Source organism: Eurosta solidaginis, chromosome 5 (assembly GCF_040869045.1).
Source record: "Eurosta solidaginis isolate ZX-2024a chromosome 5, ASM4086904v1, whole genome shotgun sequence".
In the NCBI taxonomy this organism is placed as follows: Eukaryota; Metazoa; Arthropoda; class Insecta; order Diptera; family Tephritidae; genus Eurosta; species Eurosta solidaginis.
Window position 1 is genome coordinate 44,540,934 of NC_090323.1, and position 26,145 is coordinate 44,567,078.

At 42.9% G+C, this 26,145-nt stretch overlaps 1 protein-coding gene across 28 annotated transcripts in view; it reads right to left on the reverse strand.

Annotated features, from left to right (window-relative positions):
- Window positions 1–796: 796 nt before the first annotated feature.
- Window positions 797–26,145, reverse strand: part of GlcAT-P (Glucuronyltransferase P) — a 245,434-nt gene continuing 220,085 nt past the window's right edge. For all 28 annotated transcript variants that reach the window (XM_067786416.1, XM_067786413.1, XM_067786411.1 and 25 more), the window contains 3 exons: window positions 4,224–4,381; window positions 3,833–4,123; window positions 797–3,767 (listed from right to left, as the gene is read on the reverse strand). In XM_067786416.1, coding sequence (XP_067642517.1) covers window positions 3,654–3,767; window positions 3,833–4,123; window positions 4,224–4,381 — 563 coding nt within the window. In that variant the 3' untranslated portion in view covers window positions 797–3,653. The remainder of the gene's footprint in view (window positions 3,768–3,832; window positions 4,124–4,223; window positions 4,382–26,145) is intronic.

Sequence of the window (26,145 nt, forward strand, 5' to 3'; positions counted from 1 at the left end):
ATTACGACATGCGCCTTTTAGTTATGTGGAGTGACAAATTTAAAATCCCTTTTCGGCAGCTATTGTTTATTTACATCGTGACGAAAAATTTTGCTTTATTTGCTTGTTAGTGGGTTAACATATGAGGTAAGCTTCCTGTCTAGGTACGAAAATCCCCGGAAAGGCCACTCGAGTAAGATTTCAAATTAAGTGTTAGGGTAAACAATTCTTAGGCATATGCGTGTATCCAGAAGTTTATCATTGAGCGAAGAACGGAAAAAACTGTACCTTTTTTATTTTCACATAGTTTTGCTTTTAACCGCTTTGATTAACTTTTGTACGCGTTTTCCAGGAAAAGTACTCTTTGCTTTTCGCACATTGTTTTTTTTTTCAAGTTCTGTGACGGCATGGACATCCCAATCTTCATTTGGCGTGTTTTGTATGTCACTAACCCAGTACCGTTGAATTGGACGCAAATATCAGATATTTGATAGATTTTCCTCTTTAAATTTAGGTTAACTCGCCGGTGAGGACCTCACATAGTTTAAAAGTGTCCATAGTGTTACCAGAAGTTTGCTCAACGAACAAATTAAAAAACTCAATCAAAAACCAGAATCCATGTTATAATATAACTCCTTCCTTTGCAACTTATTTTTCATTAAAAATTATTAAATAAACAACTTTCTACGGATTGCGTTTATTTTTTGTCGTCTACCATGATTTTTCTGTAGTTCTATACCAATTAACGAGCACATAAAGGTTAAGAGCAAGTAAATATTTTGAAAACGTTTAACGGCACATGCTGACAAATGAAATATTTCTTTTACTTTAGTCATAGAGATAGTTTTATCGGATTATTAAATATCTTTTACATAAAAGTAAATTTCTATATAAATTTCAATATTGTCCTTTTATTTATATTTTTCATAATCTACTTAGTTAATGCATTTGAGCTTAAAGGACATTTATAAAGTAACTTAACACATAGCCAAATCATATACATACTTTGATTTTACACAAATAAATAAAGAAATAATACAATATATACAATTTATAAATTTGCGGTGTTAAAATGTCATGGATTAGTAACTTAAACTATTTGTAATGTGCTTTTCTCAACCAGCAATCACGCGCGGTTGCCCAAAATAGTGCTTTTTGCGTTCATTTATGTACAAAGTGAAACGATTTTGAGCAACAACGAGTATGATCGCGTTTTTCAAATGAATTGTGCAATTTTGAGATTGGTAGATAACTAATTTGCTTTAAATAATAAATATGCTATCTTTGGAATACTTAAATATCGGCAATTTCATATGTAACTCACCACCTTTACCGATTTTGTCTACGATTTTTATGAAAAAAAAAAAAACCAAAAATAAATATTTGACCAAATTTTTGTATATAGCTGTGCGAATTTTATACTCGTTTTCCGAAGGGTGTATAAAATTTTCATAAATATACATTATAAAACAGTGCACCTTTCGTAGGGCAGGCAACCTAAAGCACTATTCGAAAAAAAACACAGTTCAATGTCAGTTTTAAGGCATTTATGGTGGAATAGAGCGCTTTTGAATCGCCAGCCGAATTAGGCCGATATTCCACTAAGAAAATGGCGTCCAAAAATCGTAGACCAAATATGTTTGGGTAGTAAATTCTTTATGGAGTGGCCGACATGAAAAATCTTATTTCTAATTATTTTTCATTTCTTTCTGCTGACAATAAATAAAAAATCAATTAAAAATACACAATGGTAACATTACTCTTAGACATAATACTTATGGGTGTACAAATACAGCGCCGAGCACGAAAATAGCAGTGGTAGTGTTTATCAAGTTGCATCAATTAAACTTTTCTTTTTTTATTTTCTATAATTTAAGAAAAAATGTCTAGGAGTATTGTAATTTAAACCATACAAACTGATGGCAAACATGTTTTAGAAAATTTTCGAAAATTCGAAAAACATTTTCGAAAATTTCGAATGTTTTATTACTAATTTTCTGATTTTTTTTAAGTTTGCACTCTTGTAGCCAAATAAACTTTAGTATAACAAAGTAGAAGGTTTTGGTCTCTCAAAATACGCCTTGATTTTTGACAAATGTTTTTCAGAAGGATGTTTCAGATTTTCTTCCATATAAAAAAATAAAGCTAACGTTCTTCGCATGTAAGAAAGTACTAAACATCCTTCGGAAAAAATTGTTTCCAAAATCAAAACAAATTCTGAAAGGCTTATAACTTGTACTTTATTACACTTAAATTTATTGGGCTAAAAAACTATATACTCGAAATTTTTCGAAAACTTTTCGGAAGTTGATTTGCACAGTTTTACTTACAAAATTCATGGAAGTTTTTTTTTTAAATAGCAAAAATAATAAAAAGATTCGACTAAAAAACTGCATACGAAAAACTTTTCGGAAGTTGATTTACACAGTTTTACTTACAAAATTCATGGAAGTTTTTTCTTAAATAGAGAAAATAATAAAAACGATGCGGCTAAAACACTGAATGCTCAAAAAATTTTAAAAATTCTAAAAGAAACTTTAAAATTTTCACGCAGACTTCTCGAATTTCCGAAAACGTTTTGGAAGTTATTTCCTTCGTTTAGTTACAAAATTCATGGAAATTTTTTCTTAAATAGCGAAAATAATAAAAAGATTCGGCTAAAAAACTAAATGCTCAAACAAAATTCTGAAAATTCTAAAAAAAACATTAAAATTTTCATGCAGACTTCTCGAATTTTCGAAATTTTTGAAAACGTTATGGAAGTTGATTTGCATAGTTTTAGTTACAAAATTCGTGGAATTTTTTTTTTCTTAAATAGTGAAAATAATAAAAACGATTGGGCGAAAACACTGAATGCTCAAAAAGTTCTGAAAATTCTAAAAAAAAAATTTAAATTGTCATACGCGATTTTTTGAAATTTTTCGAAAAATTTTTGAAAGCTTATTTGCATAGTTTTAGTTGCAAACTTCATGGAAGTTTTGTTAAATAGCGGAAATAATAAAAAGATTCGGCTAAAAAACTGCATACTCAAAAAAATTATGCAAATTCTAAGAAAAAAATTCAAAATTTTCATGCAGATTTTTGGAAGTTGATTTACATAGCCTCAGTTGCAAAATTCCCGGAATATTTTTAATACTGATAATAATAGCAGAAGAATTTAATTGACGTAATTTGTTTAAAATTGCCATAGCTATTTTCATGTTCGCTGCTTTACGTTAGATATTACAATAGTTGGTAATACACAAAATAGGATAACTGTACAATTTTGAAAGCCTAACTAATTTATAAACTAAGTTTGTTATGCTTTTTGTGCTCACTCTTAAATCTTTTTTGGTTGTTTGTCTTAAATCACATTCTTAAAAATAAGTAATAAAAGGAAAAAATCGCTTCCCGAACGAAAATTTTTGCTTTGCTGTTGCTGTTTGCATGTATATTCATGTTAGGGCATGCTGTGCTTTAGCTAAAACGCCGTTCCTAGTGATTTGAGCATTACAGGCGTATTATGCTCTCATCAAAGTTTGTAGCTCTGCAAATAAAATAGCTAACAAGCGAGTTGACTCGGTATGCTCGTAACCCTCAACCCGCCATTAGATCAAATCAAATACATCACGAAACAATTTCGGTCACAGCTCGCTGGTCTTTTTCACTTGCTCACTTTAAACGTTTAATCCTTATTACGCACGCACCAAATATTTATCCAACTGCACCAAATTCGTACCGCCATGTACATTCGTATTTAATGCTGTTGCATTGGCATTCTTTTTCGTTTGTGTATGCCACGTTAAGATCTGCGCCATTAAAAAAAAGTTAGTAATACATTTGGTTAATTTAAAAATAGAAAAATATTGCCCACCTCGGTGCAATTGGATGCCAACAATTCGATTTCCGTCAAAGGTAATGGCTGTAAACTTTTCAGGAATCCATCTTCTTCATAGCCCGGCTTATAGGGCATTTTTGCTTTCGGACGCTCGTGTAAGAATTTTACACTCACCGCAAAACCAGCCATATCCACGGGGAATTTACGTCCACCTATCCAGCCATCGTAGAAGCCAACAATTTTACCATTGCGTATAATAGGCGTACTTATGCCAAATTTAGTGACCAAACCCACTGGCCACATTGAAACCTTTTTTGTGTAGCGCATCTAAGGACGAAAATCAAGGGAGTAAGTGAAATAAATTTTGTGTAACTAGGGGGTACTAGGCTTTAAGTAGCGTTACTTTATCGTCCTTTCTATCAATTACCTGATCGAATATGGAGATGTCATATGTATTATCATCGTCCGCAAAGTACAAAACACCATCAGTTGCATTTGCGCGTATATAATCCAGACCACGATTGCGATTCGATACACCACGTGGTTTTGCTTTCTTCGTATGTTTATAGATCTCTGGCATGGGCGCTGAAAATAAAAGAAAGAATAAAAAATCAATTGCTGTGTTTATGTTTTTGTTGTAGTTTCCGTAGCAAAATTCCTTAGAAATTAGGGAAGGGCATCAGGATTTACAACCTGTAATGCTGCACTCAGTTGCATCACAAAAAATCACATCTCTATAGGCAACTCTCGGTCAGGGAGTAGCCACAAAAGAAGCTCTGCGACTAAATCCGATAACGACGGGTCTAGACGACATGACAAAGGGATAGTTACACGGAATAATAACTGACCTAGCATCCAAAACCGAACACATCACGATGGTCTTGCACTACCAGGTTCAGAGCATATGTTATCCTTCAAGGTGGGAATGGGAAGAAGGCCTAGACAATGGCAGAGGTGTTACAATCTACACTGACGGCTCGGAAATGGAAAAGGGAACTGGAGCTAAGATGAACTGAACACATCCAAAGTTAAGCCAATCATTCCGACTACCTGGCGCATGCAGTGTATTCCAGGCAGAGGTCTATACCACAGACAAAGCAGCAAAGCTACTTCAAGATAATATGGTCGATATTTGTAGACAGCCAATCCGCCTTAAGGGCCTTAGAGTCGGATATCGTCCGGAGTTGCCGAGCTTCACTGGCTTCTATATGGCATGTCAATGTCTCCCTTTGCTGGTACCCTGGGCGGTATTGAAGAGAATGAACTCGCAGATGAGATGGCTAAGAAAAGTTCCGATTTTAACAAAAGTAAAGTGGACAGCTCCATCCGACCACCGCTGGATTATGTCCTGTAGAGAATCGATGAACATGAGAACAGGGCAATGGCCTTGCTATGCACCAAGAGGGTTGGCTGCGAAGTCACAAGGTCCTTATGGTCATGCTTGGATAAGAAATGCACCATGTTCCTCCTCAAACTAAACATATCCGCGGTGAGGATACTTACGGCTGTCATCACAGGTCATTATGCTATCGTATTGTAACGAATTTACCGCAATTCCCCTTATTTGCAATCTTCTGTCAACGTTCGTATCGCTAAACTGTTGAATAAATAACTCCAATATTGAATAATGGAAAATGGTCTTTATTAAAGTACTTCACAATAACACTTATACTTTGCAATGAATAGCTTGCTTAATAACCAAATTGATTGATAGCTCAAATGAAACTGACTTCTCGCTTCTACTATTGCCGCCCTTGTATACTGTCCGATTCCCTTGTTGCATATTTCTAGGCTTTTCTAATTCCAGGACTTACTAGTTAGTTATAAATTTCTCAGCTACAACTACAGATGTATAATTTTTATAGCTTCTCTCATACCCCATGCGCTTGTATGTGTGAGGGACACTTCCACTTGCATACCTTTGAGGTGCTCCAGATAAGATATCTGAATGTGCCTGTGCGTTGCCTCTCCGCTGCGTGTACGTGTATGTGTAGACACAATTATTGAATTATTGATGTGAATTCACGTCACTGCCCAGCATCGGCTTAGAGATGGCAGTACCCCTCAGTGTTGCTAATATTAGTAACAGTGTCAATGCTCCGACGGTTGCGAATACCAAAAAGCTCCCTTGCAAAAGCTGTCAGGATGAGATAGAAGAGGAGACGATCTACCACTTTCTCTGCCGATGTCCGGGACTTCGAAGGAGCTACAAGCAGCTCAGATTTCTCGGTGCACGGTTTTTCAACAGCATGGAAGAGGTTGGGAAGGTGGATGTCTCGCTTCTACTTGGCTTCATCAGGGAAAGCAAGTAGACTACTAAGAGGTAATGGGGTTAAACGAATGTGCCGCAACCCTGCACTTACTGACGGCACTACTAATGGACAAAAATGTCTCCGAGTGGAAGCGTGGATAATACCCATACACGCCCTCTTAACCTAACCTAGTGGTAACTCTACCATATATGTGGTATGTATGAGTATTTATTGTTAAAGGAGGTAGCACTTTTCCCTTTGGATTCAGTGGTGGCCAAGCCTACGATGAATCAAACTTAAAAGAAGGCGCCCAAACAGGGACGGAACTGTGCAACTGTTTTTAGTAGAATCACCTCTAGGTACAACACTCTGCCACGGTACACATTTGTATATGTCTGAATAAAATTACACTGTAAAGCATATAACGCTAGACGTCGAAAAGCTTCAATCACAACAGACTGCCAATGATTTCGCAACTCGACTCTAACACCTGCTCTCTGGGAGCACAACTCATCCTGAAGGAATACAGGAGCAGTGGGAGCATATCTCCAAAGCACTTCGTACTGCCGCCGAGGAAAAAATTGGTTACCGGCTGCCACGAAAAAACAACTGGTACAATGAAGAATGCGACCGGGGCAAACTCCTGTAGGAATGAAAACGGCGACCTTGTAACTGATGTCCAGAGAGTGCTTTGATTATGGAGGGAATACGTCTCTGCTCTCCTAAATGGAGGCAGCAATTCACCGCGCAGAGATGAAGAACCCGATCCCGCAATCGATGATGATGGAATATATGTCCCTCCGCCCGATTATGACGAAGTTAGAATAGCAATAACCAGATTGAAAAACAACAAGACCGTGGGCGCTGATGGATTGTCTGCGGAGCTATTCAAGTACGGCGGCGAGTAGTTGGTAAGGCGTATGCAGCAGCTTCTTAGCAAAATATGGGCGGACGAGTGCATGCCCGACGGTTGGAATCTAAGTGTTCTTTGCCCAGTCCACAAGAAGGGGGATACTGCAAAATGCACCAACTATCGTGGAATCAGCCTTCTTAATATCGCAAATAAGGCCCTGTCAAGTGTATTTTGCGAAAGATTGAAGCCCACCGTGAATCGGCTGGTTGGACCTTATCAGTGCGGCTTCAGACCTGGTAAATCTACCATCGACCAGATTTTCACAATGCGCCAAATCTTGGAAAAAACCCGAGAAAAGAGAATCGACACACATCACCTCTTCGTCGACTTTAAAGCCGCCTTCGACAACACGAAAAGGAGCTGCCTATATGCCGCTATGTCTGAATTTGGTTTCCCCACAAAACGTATACGGCTGTGCAAAATGACGTTGAGCAACACTATCAGCTCAGTCAGAATTGGGAAGGACCTCTCCCGTTCGTTTCAGACAGGGTGACCCCCCCCCCCTCACCCCCCCCCCCCCCCCTCACCCCCCTCCCATCTGCATTGATCTGTCTATAGTTAAAGCATGAACAAAAATGTGCCTCCAGCTATGTCCAAGTTAAGGAGATTGTGGTAATGGACTTTGCAGAGCTTGGAGCCTGATACCGCATCCTATATTCCTTTATTTATTTACTTTATTTATCTTGTACTTTAGATACTGGTATCTCAGGTAATCTCTTAGAGATATCCAGTAAATATTTTGGTTCTCTAAAAGAGAGTTCTAGTACGGAATGCAAAGGGTTATAGCTTCACAGCTTCCGCAGCCCGATTGTCAACTTCACACTCATATTAAGCAGATGAGGTTTTGGCGAGCACAAGTTCCACATGCAATTAGAGGTCAATTGAAATTATAGCCACTTCAAATACATAACTCTATATTCAACAATTGTTAGGTGGAGGTGCGAATCAAAATAATTGACCCTATGTCCGCTTGACAAGGTATGAGTTGAGTTTATGACCTTTTCAATAAAATAAAATGATCATTATGTCGTTGCCGTTGTAAACATTTCAAATTTTCATAACTACAATTGGGTTCATGGCATTTTGGTGTGGTCAAAAGGTCAATTAAGCTATGACCGCTTAACTTATCTAACCCCTAAATATAATGTACTCATATTTGAAACAGAGTTTGCTTTACTTAGGTGAGGTTGACAATCCCATCCCTCCTACTGGGCGGCACAGCAACAACCAGGACAAAACTCCTGCATACTCATCTTTAAGGACGATAAAAAACTTCTCGTCTACATTTCAGTATATTAGGCTTTTTTTCAGTCAAAATCTTCGGATTATCTAACTCCAAACTCCGCCGTGGTGTGGTGGTACTGTGCTCCGCTAAGATCCAGTGTTCAAGCCCGGTGCAAAGCAATATCGCATCGGCTCTACCGAAGACTTTATACTTTTCAAGAATGGGGCTGAAAAATAATCTTATACCATTCGTAATATCAAAATAATGGGCCGTATAAGATAAGAAATATATGGTGAACAGATGTACATACCTAAGCGATTTTCAACATAAATAAAAAATAGTTAGTTACTTTGTGTGAGGATGCAACGTTTCACGTTTTTTGTGGTTTGCATGAAATAGCGATGACCATGAGTCACTTATCTCAACAATATATGACGTATACGTAAGCATTTAGTGAAATTTGAAGCTTCTAGCTGTTAAAATGGTGTATAAATTGCGAAATGTTTCTTATCTGAAAAATTGGTTGTATGGAACATGTGCTATATATACGACCGATCTCTTCGAAATTTTCAGACGACAATATTTGCTACATACGAAAGCTGTTAAAATGGGGAAGTATCTACGAAAAGCTTCTTATTTGAACACTCGGTTGTGGGGGATATATGCTATATATACGACCGATCTTATTCATTTTTAAACGGTTTTATTTAGGTTGACTTGACAGGCTGCACGGCCAGCGCGAATTTTGTAATTAACTTCCTGATAAGCTACAAGCTTGAAACTTGGAATATAGTTCAGAACCCGATGACAATGCAATAATAAGAAAAAAATCGCCGCTAGGTGGCGCAAAGGATCGAGATATTCACAAAAATCGTATTTGTGGTCCGATTTGGCTCATATTTGGAACACATAATACATACATGAATAGAAAGCGACCTATGAAAAAAATTCGCCCCTAGGTGGCGCAAGGATCGAGGTATGCACAAAAATCGTATTTGTGGTCCGATTTGGCTCATATTTGGAACACATAATACATACATGAATAGAAAGCGACCTATGAAAAAAATCGCCACTAGGTGGGACAAGGATCGAGATATTCACAAAAATCGTATTTGTGGTCCGATTTGGCTCATATTTGGAACACATACTACATACAAGAATAGAAAGCGACCTATGAAAAAAATCACCGCTAGGTGGCGCAAGGAGCGAGATATTCACAAAAATCGTATTTGTGGTCCGATTTGGCTCATATTTGGAAATCATATTTGACATACAGAAATAGAAACGGCTTTAGTAAAAAAAATTCACGCTAAACTCGTACTTGTCTGTCCGATTTGGCTCTTTGAACAAATATTATATACAGTCCGGTAGAAGTGACATCAAAATACTTTGGAGCACATAAGTTCAAATTTTGCTAGTGAAATTTCAGTATCTAATCTAATATCTAATATCTAAACTAATATCTAATATATATTATAAATGGGAAAGTTTGGATGTTAAGATGTTTGGATGTTTGGATGTTTAGATGTTTAGATGTTTGGATGTTTGGATGTTTGGATGTTTGGATGTTTGGATGTTTGTCCAGACGTTTGTCTTTGTGACTCAATAACGCAAGAACGGCTGGACCGATTTGGATGAAATTTTGCACACATATAGCCAATAGTCTAGAAGGATCTACTAGCTATATATTTTTCAAAAGGGGCGTGGTCCCCGCCCCCTAGGAACAGTTATAATTTAATTATTATATTTTTTCGTCTTTGCGACTGGATCACGCCAGAATGGCTACACGGATTTTGATGAAATTTGGGACACAGACAGTAGTCTACTAGCGAAATTTTTTTCGAACATGGAAAGAGGGGTGGGGGTCCCACGACCCTTCGAGAAATAATTTTTCATAATTTTTACACATTATAACTTTACGTATAATGGCCTTCACCAATATCACAGACTCAAGGGGTCAAATAAGTCGAGGGCTTACAAAGTAAGCAGTGACACCCTCCGCCCGCCCCCCTTTATCTCCCCCTCTGGTGTAAAATCCATAAATTGTTATAACTCAATCTAAATTTTCTCCTAAATCAATAGTTTTTGGTATCTGGTACATACAGAACGAGATCTAGACAATTTTGGAGGAACGATCAGTGGTCCTCTCCTCTACTCCCGCCATCCGCCCTCCATCAATTGTTTTTATTAGCACGCTTTTATTAGCTTTACCTGTATGTTTCTATGTAACTTTTTATTCGCTCCAATGCGCCTGCTGCCTTATTAACATGGTTTTATAATTAGCTTCACCTTATTTGTAATCCCGTAAGGGTCATATCGAGACCCTTCCGGGATCATTTCTGGACGGTTTTCGGGATCGGTCCGGGATTACGCCGGGGTAATTTCGGGACTTTTTCGGGACTATTTCGGGATCATTTTGGGACCCTTCCGGGATCATTTCTGTATAGTTTACGGGATCCGTCCGGGATCCCGTCGGGGTTATTTTGGAACATTTTCGGGACTATTCCGGAATCATTTCGGGACTATTTCGCGATCATTTGGGGACCCTTCCGGCATCATTTCTGGATGGTTTTCGGGATCCGTGCGGGATCTCGTCGGGGTCATATGGGGACTTTTTCGGGATCATTTGAGGGCTCTTCCGGCATCATTTCTGGATGGTTTTCGGGATCTGTCCGGGATATCGTCGGGGTCATTTGGGGACTTTTTCGGGATCATTTGGGGGCTTCTCCGGCACCATTTCTGGATGGTTTTCGGGATCCGTCCGGGATCTCGTCGGGGTCATTTGGGGACTTTTTCGGGATCATTTTGGGGCTCATCCGGCATCATTTCTGGATGGTTTTCGGGATCCGTCCGGGATCCCGTCGGGGTAATTTCGGGACTTTTTCGCGACTAATACGGGATCATTTGGGAACCCTTTCGGCATCATTTCTGGATGGTTTTCGGGATCCGTCCGGCATCCCGTCGGGGTCATTTCGGGACTTTTTCGCGAATAATACGGGATCATTTGGGAACCCTTTCGGCATCATTTCTGGATGGTTTTCGGGATCCGTCCGGGATCCCATTAGGGTAATTTCGGGACTATTAGGGGATCATTTGGGAACCTTTCCGGCATCATTTCTGGATAATTTTCGGGATCCGTCCGGGATGCCGACGAGGTCATTTCGGGACTATTTCGGGATCATTTGGGATACCTACCGGCATCATTTCTGGATGGTTTTTGGGATTCGTCCGGGATCCCGTCGTGGTCCTTTCGGGACTTTTTTTTCGACTAATACGGGATCATTTGCGGACCCTTTCGGCATCATTTCTGGATAGTTGTCGGGATCCCGTCACGGTCATTTCGGGACTATTAGGGGATCATTTGAGGACCTTTCCGGCATCATTTCTGTATTGTTTTCGGAATCCTTTCGGGATCCCGTCAGGGTCATTTTGGGACTTTTTTGGGGCTAATACGGGATCATTTGGGGATCCTCTAGGGGTCGTTTCGTGACTTTTTCTGTTTTATTTCGGGATCATTTGGGGACCCTTCCGGCATAATTTCTTGATGGTTTGCCGGATCCATCAGGGTCATTTCGGGACCATTTTGGGATCATTTGGGGACCCTTCCGAGATCATTTCTGGATCCGTCCGGGATGCCGTAGGAGCCATTTCAGGATTTTTTGTTGACTTTTCCGGGATAGTTTTTGGACCCTTCCGGGATCATTTCTGGATCTGTGCGGGATCCCATCTGGGTCATTTCCGGACTATTTCGGGATCATTTTGGGATCCTTCCGGAATCATTTCTGTATGGTTTTCGCGATCCGTCGTTGATTCTCTCGGAGCCATTTCGGAACCTTTTCTGGAGTATGTCGGGGTCATTTGGGGACTTTTTCGGGATCATTTGGGGCTCTTCCGGCATCATTTCTGGATGATTTTCGGGATCCGTGCGGGATCTCGTCGGGGTCATTTGGGGACTTTTTCGGGATAATTTGGGGGCTCTTCCGGCATCATTTCTGGATGGTTTTCGGGATCCGTCCGGGATATCGTCGGGGTCATTTGGGGACTTTTTCTGGATCATTTGGGGGCTCTTCCGGCATCATTTCTGGATGGTTTTTGGGATCCGTCCGGGATCCCATCAGGATAATTTCGGGACTATTAGGGGATCATTTGTGGACCTTTCCGGCATCATTTCTGGATAATTTTCGGTATCCGTCCGGGATGCCGACGAGGTCATTTCGAGATTATTTCGGGATTATTTAGGATACCTACCGGCATCATTTCTGGATGGTTTTTGGGATTCGTCCGGGATCCCGTCGGGGTCATTTCGGGACTTTTTCTCGACTAATACGGGATCATTTGCGGACCCTTTCGGCATAATTTCTGGATAGTTGTCGGGATCCGTTCGGGATCCCGTCACGGTCATTTCGGAACTATTAGGGGATCATTTGAGGACCTTTCCGGCATCATTTCTGGATAGTTTTTGGAATCCTTTCGGGATCCCGTCAGGGTCATTTCGGGGCTTTTTCGGGATCATTTAAGGATGGCTTTCAGGATTCGTCCGGGAACCCGTCAGGGTAATTTCTGGACTTTTCCGAGACTATTTCGGGATCATTTTGGGACCTTCCCAAGATCATTTCTGGATGGATTTCGGGATTTGTCCGTGATGCCCTCAGGGTCATTTTGGGACTATTAGGTGAGCATTTGAGGACCTTTTCGGCATCACTTCTGGATGGTTTTCGGTATCCGCTCAGGATCCCGGCGGAATTATTGCGGGACTTTTTCGGGATCATTTGGTGTCCCTTCCGGTATCATTTCTAGCTGGTTTTTGGGATTCGTCCGGCATCCCGTCGGGTTAATTTCGGGACTTTTTCTCGACTAATACGGGATCATTTGCGGGCCCTTTCGGCATCATTTCTAGATAGTTGTCGGGATCCGTTCGGGATCCCGTCAGGGTCTTTTCGGAACTATTGGGAGATCATTTGAGGACCTTTCCGGCATCATTTCTGGTTAGTTTTCGGGATGCTTTCCGGGTCCCATCAGGGTCATTTCGGGACTTTTTCGGCATCATTTAAGATTGGTTTTCAGGATTCGTCCGGTAACAGTCAGGGTAATTTCTGAACTTTTCCCAGACTATTTCGGGATAATTTTGGGACCCTCCCAAGATCATTTCTGGATGGATTTCGGGATCTGTCCGGGATGCCGTAAGGTCATTTTGGGACTATTAGGTGATCATTTGAGGACCTTTTCGGCATCACTTCTGGATGGTTTTCGGTATCCGCTCAGGATCCCGGCGGAATTATTGCGGGACTTTTTCGGGATCATTTGGTGTAACTTCCGGCATCATTTCTAGCTGGTTTTTGGGATTCGTCCGGCATCCCGTCGGGTTCATTTCGGGACTTTTTCTCGACTAATACGGGATCATTTGCGGGCCCTTTCGGCATCATTTCTAGATAGTTGTCGGGATCTGTTCGGGATCCCGTCAGGGTCTTTTCGGAACTATAAGGTGATCATTTGAGGACATTTCCGGCATCATTTCTGGATAGTTATCGGGATCCTTTCGAGGTCCAGTCAGGGTCATTTCGGGACTTTTTCGGGATCATTTAGAGATGGCTTTCAGGATTCGTCCGGGAACCCGTCAGGGTAATTTCTGAACTTTTGCGAGATTATTTCGGGATAATTTTGGGACCTTCCCAAGATCATTTCTGGATGGATTTTGGGATCAGTCCGGGATGCCGTCAGGGTCATTTTGGTATTAGGTGATCATTTGAGGACCTTTCCGGCATCACTTCTGGATTGTTATCGGTATCCGATCAGGATCCCCTCGGAATCATTGCGGGACTTTTTCGGGATCATTTGGGGTCCCTCCCAAGATCATTTCTGGATGGATTTCGGGATCTGTCCGGGATCCCGTCAGGGTCATTTCGGGACTTCTTCGGGAATATATCGGGATCATTTCTGGATGGTTTATGGGATCCGTCCATGACCCCTTAAGGGTCATTTCGGGACTATTAGGTGATCATTTGAGGACCTTTCCGGCGTCACTTCTGGATGATTTTCGGTATCCGTTCGGGATCCCGTCGGAATCAATGCGCGACTTTTACGGAATCATTTGGGATTCCTTTCGGCATCATTTCTGGATGGTTTTCGGGATTTGTCCGGGATCCCGTCGGGGTTATTTCGGGACCTTTTCGGGGCTAATACGGGATCATTTGGGGATCCTCTAGGGGTCGTTTCGTGACTTTTTCTGTTTTATTTCGGGATCATTTTGGGACCCTTTCGGCATAATTTCTTGATGGTTTGCCGGATCCATCAGGGTCATTTCGTGACTATTTTGGGATCATTTGGGGACCCTTCCGAGATCATTTCTGGATCCGTCCGGGATGCCGTAGGAACCATTTCGGGATTTTTTGTTACTTTTCCGGGATAGTTTTTGCACCCTTCCTGGATCATTTCTGGATCTGTGCGGGATCCCATCTTGGTCAATTCCGGACTATTTCGGGATCATTTTGGAATCCTTCCGGAATCATTTCTGTATGGTTTTCGCGATCCATCGTGGATCCCCTCGGAGCCATTTCGGAACTTTTTCTGGAGTTAGTCGGGATAATTTAGGGACCCTTCCTGGATATTTTCTGGATGGTTTCTGAGATCCGTCCGGGAGCCCGTCAGGGTAATTTCGGAACTTTTTCGGGACTATTTCGGGATCAATTTGGTACCCTTCGGGCATCATTTCTGTGTGGTTATCTGGATAAGTCTAGAATCGTGTCGTTGTCCTTTCGGGCTTTTTTGGGACTACTTCGGGAACTTTTGGAAACACTTCCGGGGCGTTTCTGGATGGTTTTCGGGATCCGTCCGCGATAGCGTCGGGGTCATTTCGTGGCTTTTTCTGGATAATTTCGTTATCATTTTGGGATCCTATCAGGTTATCAGCTCATAAAGTTCTTTTTTTTACTCAATTACAAAAATAAAATGCATAAGACAGAAAAAAAATTTTAAACAGATAACTTTATAAGCAGGCTAACGTGAATAGCCCACATATTTCATTTTCTCCTTGCGGACGGGGCCGCGGGTAAAGGCTAGTATATTATAAATGGCAAAGTTTGGATGTGAAAATGTTTGGATGTTTGGATGTTTGTCCAGACGTTTGTCTTTGTGACTCAATAACGCAAGAACGGCTGGACCGATTTGTATGAAATTTTGCACACATATAGCCAATAGTCTAGAAGGATCTACTAGCTATATATTTTTCAAAAGGGGCGTGGTCCCCGCCCCCTAGGAACAGTTATAATTTAATTATTATATTTTTTCGTCTTTGCGACTGAATCACGCCAGAATGGCTACACGGATTTTGATGAAATTTGGGACACAGACAGTAGTCTACTAGGGAAATTTTTTTCCAACATGGAAAGAGGGGTGGGGGTCCCACGACCCCTTCGAGCAATTACTTTTTAATAATTTTATACATTATAACTTTACGCATACTGGCCTTCACCAATATCACAGACTCAAGGGGTCAAATAAGTCGAGGGCTTACAAAGTAAGCAGTGACACCCTCCGCCCGCCCCCCTTTATCTCCCCCTCTGGTGTAAAATCCATAAATTGTTATAACTCAATCTAAATTTTCTCCTAAATCAATAGTTTTTGGTATCTGGTACATACAGAACGAGATCTAGACAATTTTAGAGGAACGATCAGTGGTCCTCTCCTCTACTCCCGCCATCCGCCCTCCATCAATTGTTTTTATTAGCACGCTTTTATTAGCTTGACCTGTATGTTTCTATCTAACTTTTTATTCGCTCCAATGCGCCTGCTGCCTTATTAACATGGTTTTATAATTAGCTTCACCTTATTTGTAATCCCGTAAGGGTCATATCGAGACCCTTCCGGGATCATTTCTGAATGGTTTTCGGGATCGGTCCGGGATTACGCCGGGGTAATTTCGGGACTTTTTCGGGACTATTTCGGGATCATTTTGGGACCCTTCCGGGATCATTTCTGTATAGTTTACGGGATCCGTCCGGGATCCCGTCGGGGTTATTTTGGAACATTTTCGGGACTATTCCGGAATCATTTCGGGACTATTTCGCGATCATTTGGGGACCCTTCCGGCATCATTTCTGGATGGTTTTCGGGATCCGTGCGGGATCTCGTCGGGGTCATATGGGGACTTTTTCGGGATCATTTGGGGGCTCTTCCGGCATCATTTCAGGATGGTTTTCGGGATCCGTCCGGGATATCGTCGGGGTCATTTGGGGACTTTTTCGGGATCATTTGGGGGCTCTTCCGGCATCATTTCTGGATGGTTTTCGGGATCCGTCCGGGATCTCGTCGGGGTCATTTGGGGACTTTTTCGGGATCATTTTGGGGCTCATCCGGCATCATTTCTGGATGGTTTTCGGGATCCGTCCGGGATCCCGTCGGAGTTTTTTCGGGACCTTTTCTGGACTATTTTGGGATAATTTGCGGCCCCTTTAGAGATCATTTCTGGATGGTTTTCGGGATCCGTCCGCGATAGCGTGGGGTCATTTCGTAGCTTTTTCTGGATAATTTCGGGATCATTTGGGATCCTATCAGGTTATCAGCTCATTTAGTTCTTTTTTTACGCAATTACAAAAACAAAATGCATTAGACAGAAAACAAAATTTTAAACAGATAACTTGATAAGCAGGCTAACGCGAATAGCCCATATATTTAAATTTCTCCTTGCGGACGGGGCCGCGGGTAAAGGCTAATCTAATATATATTATAAATGGGAAAGTTTGGATGTTAAGATGTTTGGATGTTTGGATGTTTGGATGTTTGGATGTTTGTCCAGACGTTTGTCTTTGTGACTCAATAACGCAAGAACGGCTAGACCTATTTGGATGAAATTTTGCACACATATAGCCAATAGTCTAGAAGGATCTACTAGCTATATATTTTTCAAAAGGGGCGTGGTCCCCGCCCCCCAGGAACAGTTATAATTTAATTATTATATTTTTTCGTCTTTGCGACTAAATCACGCCAGAATGGCTACACGGATTTTGATGAAATTTGGGACACAGACAATAGTCTACTAGCGAAATTTTTTTCGAACATGGAAAGAGGGGTGGGGGTCCCACGACCCCTTCTAGAAATTATTTTTCATAATTTTTACACATTATAACTTTACGTATACTGGCCTTCACCAATATCACAGACTCAAGGTGTCAAATAAGTCGAGGGCTTACAAAGTAAGCAGTGACACCCTCCGCCCGCCCCCATTTATCTCCCCCTCTGGTGTAAAACTCATAGATTGTTATAACTCAATCTAAATTTTCTCCTAAATCAATAGTTTTTGGTATCTGGTACATACAGAACGAGATCTACACAATTTTGCAGGAACGATCAGTGGTCCTCTCCTCTACTTCCGCCATCCGCCCTCCATCAATTGTTTTTATTAGCACGCTTTTATTAGCTTTACCTGTATGTTTCTATCTAACTTTTTATTCGCTCCAATGCGCCTGCTGCCTTATTAACATGGTTTTATAATTAGCTTCACCTTATTTGTAATCCCGTAAGGGTCATATCGAGACCCTTCCGGGATCATTTCTGGATGGTTTTCGGGATCGGTCCGGGATTACGCCGGGGTAATTTCGGGACTTTTTCGCGACTAATACGGGATCATTTGGGAACCCTTTCGGCATCATTTCTGGATGGTTTTCGGGATCCGTCCGGGATCCCGTCGGGGTCATTTCGGGACTTTTTCGCGACTAATACGGGATCATTTGGGAACCCTTTCGGCATCATTTCTGGATGGTTTTCGGGATCCGTCCGGGATCCCGACGAGGTCATTTCGGGACTATTTCGGGATCATTTGGGATACCTACCGGCATCATTTCTGGATGGTTTTTGGGATTCGTCCGGGGTCCTGTTGGTCCTTTCGGGACTTTTTTTCGACTAATACGGGATCATTTGCGGACCCTTTCGGCATCATTTCTGGATAGTTGTCGGGATCCCGTCACGGATATTTCGGGACTATTAGGGGATCATTTGAGGACCTTTCCGGCATCATTTCTGTATTGTTTTCGGAATCCTTTCGGGATCCCGTCAGGGTCATTTTGGGACTTTTTCGGGGCTAATACGGGATCATTTGGGGATCCTCTAGGGGTCGTTTCGTGACTTTTTCTGTTTTATTTCGGGATCATTTGGGGACCCTTCCGGCATAATTTCTTGATGGTTTGCCGGATCCATCAGGGTCATTTCGGGACCATTTTGGGATCATTTGCGGACCCTTCCGAGATCATTTCTGGATCCGTCCGGGATGCCGTAGGAGCCATTTCGGGATTTTTTGTTACTTTTCCGGGCTCATTTCTGGATCTGTGCGGGATCCCATCTGGGTCATTTCCGGACTATTTCGGGATCATTTTGGGATCCTTCCGGAATCATTTCTGTATGGTTTTCGCGATCCGTCGTTGATTCCCTCGGAGCCATTTCGGAACCTTTTCTGGAGTATGTCGGGGTCATTTGGGGACTTTTTCGGGATCATTTGGGGCTCTTCCGGCATCATTTCTGGATGGTTTTCGGGATCCGTGCGGGATCTCGTCGGGGTCATTTGGGGACTTTTTCGGGATCATTTGGGGGCTCTTCCGGCATCATTTCTGGATGGTTTTCGGGATCCGTCCGGGATATCGTCGGGGTCATTTGGAGACTTTTGCGGGATCATTTGGGGGCTCTTCCGGCATCATTTCTGGATGGTTTTCGGGATCCGTCCGGGATCCCATCAGGGTAATTTCGGGACTATTAGGGGATCATTTGTGGACCTTTCCGGCATCATTTCTGGATAATTTTCGGTATCCGTCCGGGATGCCGACGAGGTAATTTCGGGATTATTTCGGGATCATTTGGGATACCTACCGGCATCATTTCTGGATGGTTTTTGGGATTCGTCCGGGATCCCATCGGGGTCATTTCGGGACTTTTTCTCGACTAATACGGGATCATTTGCGGACCCTTCCGGCATAATTTCTGGATAGTTGTCGGGATCCGTTCGGGATCCCGTCACGGTCATTTCGGAACTATTAGGGGATCATTTGAGGACCTTTCCGGCATCATTTCTGGATTGTTTTTGGAATCCTTTCGGGATCCCGTCAGGGTCATTTCGGGGCTTTTTCGGTATCATTTAAGGATGGCTTTCAGGATTCGTCCGGGAACCCGTCAGGGTAATTTCTGGACTTTTCCGAGACTATTTCGGGATCATTTTGGGACCTTCCCAAGATCATTTCTGGATGGATTTCGGGATTTGTCCGGGATGCCCTCAGGGTCATTTTGGGACTATTAGTTGAGCATTTGAGGACCGTTCCGGCATCACTTCTGGATGGTTTTCGGTATCCGTTCAGATTCCCGTCGGAATAATTGCGGGACTTTTTCGGGATCATTGGGGTTCCTTCCGACATCATTTCTGGATGGTTTTTGGGATACGTCCGGCATCCCTTCGGGGTCATTTCGGGACTTTTTCTCGACTAATACGGGATCATTTGCGGGCCCTTTCGGTATCATTTCTGGATAGTTGTCGAGATCCGTTCGGGATCCCGTCAGGGTCTTTTCGGAACTATTGGGAGATCATTTGAGGACCTTTCTGGCATCATTTCTGGTTAGTTTTCGGGATCCTTTCCGGGTTCCATCAGGGTCATTTCGGGACTTTCGGCATCATTTAAGATTGGTTTTCAGGATTCGTCCGGGATCCGTCAGGGTAATTTCTGGACTTTTCCCAGACTATTTCGGGATAATTTTGGGACCCTCCCAAGATCATTTCTGGATGGATTTCGGAATCTGTCCGGGATGCCGTCAGGGTCATTTTGGGACTATTAGGTGATCATTTGAGGACCTTTTCGGCATCACTTCTGGATGGTTTTCGGTATCCGCTCAGGATCCCGTCGGAATTATTGCGGGACTTTTCGGGATCATTTGGTGTCCCTTCCGGCATCATTTCTGGATGGTTTTTGGGATTCGTCCGGCATCCCGTCGGGTTCATTTCGGGACTTTTTCTCGACTAATACGGGATCATTTGCGGGCCCTTTCGGCATCATTTCTAGATAGTTGTCGGGATCCGTCCGGGGTGCCGTCAGGGTCATTTTGCTATTAGGTGATCATTTGAGGACCTTTCCGGCATCACTTCTGGATGGTTTTCGGTATCCGATCAGGGTCACTCGGTATCATTGCGGGACTTTTTCGGGATCATTTTGGGTCCGTCCCAAGATCATTTCTGGATGGATTTCGGGATCTGTCCGGGATCCAGTCAGGGTCATTTAGGGGTGCGTTCGAGATCCCATCAGGGTCATTTCGGGACTTCTTCGGGACTATATCGGGATCATTTCTGGATGGTTTATGGGATCCGTCCATGACCCCTTAAGGGTCATTTCGGGACTATTAGGTGATCATTTGAGGACCTTTCCGGCATCACTTCTGGATGATTTTCGGTATCCGTTCGGGATCCCGTCGGAATCAATGCGGGACTTTTACGGAATCATTTGGGATTCCTTCCGGCATCATTTCTGGATGGTTTTCGGGATTTGTCCGGGATCCCGTCGGGGTTATTTCGGGACCTTTTCGGGGCTAATACGGGATCATTTGGGGATCCTCTAGGGGTCGTTTCGTGACTTTTTCTGTATTATTTCGGGATCATTTTGGGACCCTTTTGGCATAATTTCTTGATGGTTTGCCGGATCCATCAGGGTCATTACGGGACCATTTTGGGATCATTTGGGGACCCTTCCGAGATCATTTCTGGATCCGTCCGGGATGCCGTAGGAGCCATTTCGGTATTTTTTGTTACTTTTCCGGGATAGTTTTTGCACCCTTCCGGGATCATTTCTGGATCTGTGCGGGATCCCATCTGGGTCAATTCCGGACTATCTCGGGATCATTTTGGAATCCTTCCGGAATCATTTCTGTATGGTTTTCGCGATCCATCGTGGATCCCCTCGGAGCCATTTCGGAACTTTTTCTGGAGTTAGTCGGGATAATTTACGGACCCTTCCTGGATATTTTCTGGATGGTTTTTGAGATCCGCCCGGGAGCCCGTCAGGGTCATTTCGGAACCTTTTCGGGATCATTTTGGAACACCTTCAGGGATCATTTCTGTGTGGTTCTCTGGATACGTCTAGAATCGTGTCGCTCTCATTTCGGGTTTTTTTGGGACTATTCGGGGAACTTTTGGAGACCCTTTCGGGGCATTTCTGGATGGTTTTCGGGATCCGTCCGCGATAGCGTTGGCGTCATTTCGTAGCTTTTTCTGGATAATTTCGGGATCATTTGGGATCCTATCAGGTTATCAGCTCATTTAGTTCTTTTTTTTACTCAATTACAAAAATAAAATGCATTAGACAGAAAACAAAATTTTAAACAGATAATAAGCAGGCTAACGCGAATAGCCCATATATTTAAAATTTTCCTTGCGGACGGGGCCGCGGGTAAAGGCTAGTCTAATATATATTATAAATGGCAAAGTTTAGATGTGAAGATGTTTGGATGTTTGGATGTTTGGATGTTTGTCCAGACGTTTGTCTTTGTGACTCAATCACGCAAGAACGGCTGGACCGATTTGGATGAAATTTTGCACACATATAGCCAATAGTCTAGAAGGATCTACTAACTATATATTTTTGAAAAGGGGCGAGGTACCCGCCCCCTAGGAACAGTTATAATTTAATTATTATATTTTTTCGTCTTTGCGACTGAATCACGCCAGATTAGCTACACGGATTTTGATGAAATTTGGGACACAGACAGTAGTCTACTAGCGAAATTTTTTTCGAACATTGAAAGAGGGGTGGGGGTCCCACGACCCCTTCGAGAAATTATTTTTCAATAATTTTTACACATTATAACTTTACGTATACTGGCCTTCACCAATATCACAGACTCAAGGGGTCAAATAAGTCGAGGGCTTACAAAGTAAGCAGTGACACCCTCCGCCCCCCCCCCCTTTATCTCCCCCTCTGGTGTAAAATCTATAAATTGTTATAACTCAATATAAATTTTCTCCTAAATCAATAGTTTTTGGTATCTGGTACATACAGAACGAGATCTAGACAATTTTGGAGGAACGATCAGTGGTCCTCTCCTCTACTCCCGCCATCCGCCCTCCATCAATTGTTTTTATTAGCACGCTTTTATTAGCTTTACCTGTATGTTTCTATGTAACTTTTTATTCGCTCCAATGCGCCTGCTGCCTTATTAACATGGTTTTATAATTAGCTTCACCTTATTTGTAATCCCGTAAGGGTCATATCGAGACCCTCCGGGATCATTTCTGGATGGTTTTCGGGATCGGTCCGGGATTACGCCGGGGTAATTTCGGGACTTTTTCGGGACTATTTCGAGATCATTTTGGGACCCTTCCGGGATCATTTCTGTATAGTTTTCGGGATCCGTCCGGGATCCCGTCGGGGTTATTTTGGGACATTTTCGGGACTATTCCGGAATCATTTCGGGACTATTTCGCGATCATTTGGGGACCCTTCCGGCATCATTTCTGGATGGTTTACGGGATCCGTCCGGGATCCTGTCGGGGTCATTTTGGGACTTTTGCGGGATCATTTGGGGTCTCTTCCGGCATCATTTCTGGATGGTTTACGGGATCCGTCCGGGATCCTGTCGGGGTCATTTTGGGACTTTTGCGGGATCATTTGGGGTCTCTTCCGGCATCATTTCTGGATGGTTTACGGGATCCGTCCGGGATCCCGTCGGCGTCATTTTGGGACTTTTGCGGGATCATTTGGGGTCTCTTCCGGCATCATTTCTGGATGGTTTACGGGATCCGTCCGGGATCCTGTCGGGGTCATTTTGGGACTTTTGCGGGATCATTTGGGGTCTCTTCCGGCATCATTTCTGGATGGTTTACGGGCTCCGTCCGGGACCCTGTCGGGGTCATTTTTGGACTTTAGCGGGATCATTTGGGGTCTCCTCCGGCATCATTTCTGGATGGTTTACGGGATCCGTCCGGGATCCTGTCGAGGTAACTTTGGGACTTTTTCGGGATCATTTGGGGTCTCTTCCAGCATCATTTCTGGATGGTTTTCGGGATCCGTCCGGGATCCTGTCGGGGTCATTTTGAGACTTTTGCGGGATCATTTGGGGTTTCCTCCGCATCATTTCTGGATGGTTTACGGGATCCGTCCATGATCCTGTCGGGGTCATTTTGGGACTTTTTCGGGATCATTTGGGGTCTCTTCCGGCATCATTTCTGGATGGTTTACGGGATCCATCCGGGATCCTGTCGGGGTCATTTTGGGACTTTTGTGGGATCATTTGGGGTCTCTTCCGGCATCATTTCTGGATGGTTTACGGGATCCGTCCGGGATCCTGTCGGGGTCATTTTGGGACTTTTGCGGGATCACTTGGGGTCTCTTCCGGCATCATTTCTGGATGGTTTACGGGATCCGTCCGGGATCCTGTCGGGGTCATTTTGGGACTTTTGCGGGATCATTTGGGGTCTCTTCCGGCATCATTTCTGGATGGTTTACGGGATCCGTCCGGGATACTGTCGGGGTCATTTTGGGACTTTTGCGGGATCATTTGGGGCCTCTTCCGGCATCATTTCTGGATGGTTTACGGGATCCGTCCGGGATCCCGTCGGCGTCATTTTGGGACTTTTGCGGGATCATTTGGGGTCTCTTCCGGCATCATTTCTGGATGGTTTACGGATCCGTTCTTGATCCTGTCGGGGTAATTTTGGGACTTTTGCGGGATCATTTGGGGTCTCTTCCGGCATCATTTCTGGATGGTTTACGGGATCCGTCCGGGATCCTGTCGGGGTCATTTTGGGACTTTTGCGGGATCATTTGGGGTCTCTTCCAGCATCATTTCTGGATGGTTTTCGGGATCCGTCCGGGATCCTGTGGGGGTCATTTTGAGACTTTTGCGGGATCATTTGGGGTCTCCTCCGGCATCCTTTCTGGATGGTTTACGGGATCCGTTCGGGATCCCGTCGGCGTCATTTTGGGACTTTTGCGGGATCATTTGGGGTCTCTTCCGGTATCATTTCTGGATGGTTTACGGGATCCGCCCGGGATCCTGTCGGGGTCATTTTGGGACTTTTGCGGGATCATTTGGGGTCTCTTCCGGCATCATTTCTGGATGGTTTTCGGGATCTGTCCGGGATCCTGTCGGGGTCATTTTGAGACTTTTGCGGGATCATTTGGGGTCTCTTCCGGCATCATTTCTGTATGGTTTTCGGGATCCGTCCGGGATCCTGTCGGGGTCATTTTGGGCCTTTTGCGGGATCATTTGGGTTCTCTTCCGGCATCATTTCTGGATGGTTTACGGGATCCGTCCGGGATCCCGTCAGGGTTGCTACTTCGGGATTATTTTGGGACCCTTCCGGCATCATTTCTGGATAGTTTTCGAGATTTGTCCAGGATCCCGTCGGCATCATTTCGTGACTATTTGGTGTCATTTAGGGACACTTCCGGGATCATTTTAGGTCTCTTCGAAACCGGTAATTCAGCAACATATGGCCGTGGATTTACGGCAAATTATTCGTAATTAAAATTCGGTATGTTTTATCTTTAATATATCACAGCTTTTTCGTTCTATTTTTAAATGAATCCTGTAACGAACTATTACAACTATAATTAAAATTTTTGTAATATTTTAACCAACTAAATACCCGAAAAAGCAACACTGCTTTCATTTAAAAACTTCTTTTTGGTTTTAGCTAATTGTAGTTTCACTCCTTTGTTCTATGAGTAGTAATTCTTTCACCCCTGTCATATCAATTAATTTAACTTAGAAACAAAATGTATTTTTTTTAATTCGAAAAAAGTGTATTGTACTATTCATGTAAGCGTGCCCATCAGCTCAGTTAGTTCTTTTTTTTTACTGTATTAAAAAATAAAATACATTGACAGAAAAAATTTTTAAACAGACAACTTGATAAGCAGGCTAACGTGAATAGCACATATATTTTATTTTCTCCTTGCGGACGGGGCCGCGGGTAAAGGCTAGTATATTATAAATGGGAAAGTTTGGATGTTTAGATGTTTGGATGTTTGTCCAGACGTTTGTGTTTGTGACTCAATCACGCAAGAACGGCTGGACCGATTTAGATGAAATTTTGCACACATATAGCCAATAGTCTAGAAGGATCTAGTAGCTATATATTTTTGAAAAGGGCGTGGTCCCCGCCCCCTAGGAACAGTTATAATTTAATTATTATATTTTTTCGTCTTTGCGACTGAATCACGCCAGAATGGCTACACGGATTTTGATGAAATTTGGGACACAGACAATAGTCTACTAGCGAATTTTTTTTCGAACATGGAAAGGGGGTGGGGTTCCCACGACCCCTTCGAACAATTACTTTTTAATTATTTTTACACATTTTAACTTTACATATACCGGCCTTCACCAATATTACAGACTCAATGGGTCAAATAAATCGAGGGCTTACAAAATGAGCAGTGACACCCTCCGCCCCCTCTCCCCCTTCTCTCCTCCTCTGGTGTAAAATCTATAAATTGTTATAACTCAATATACATTTTCTCCTAAATCAATAGTTTTTGGTATCTGGTACATACAGACCGAGATCTAAACAATTTTGGAAAAACGATCAGTGGTCCTCTTCTTCTCCTCCCGCCATCCGCCCTCCTTCAATGGTTTTTATTAGCACGCTTTTATTAGCTTTACCTGTATGTTTCTATGTAACTTTTCATTCGCTCCAATGCACCTGCTGCCTTATTACCATGGTTTTATAATTAGCTTCACCTTATTTGTAATCCCGTAAGGGTCATATGGAGACCCTTCCGGGATCATTTCTGGATGGTTTTCGGGATCGGTCCGGGATCCCGCCGGGGTAATTTCGGGACTTTTTCGGGATCATTGGGGTTCCTTCCGACATCATTTCTGGATGGTTTTTGGGATACGTCCGGCATCCCTTCGGGGTCATTTCGGGACTTTTTCTCGACTAATACGGGATCATTTGCGGGCCCTTTCGGTATCATTTCTGGATAGTTGTCGAGAT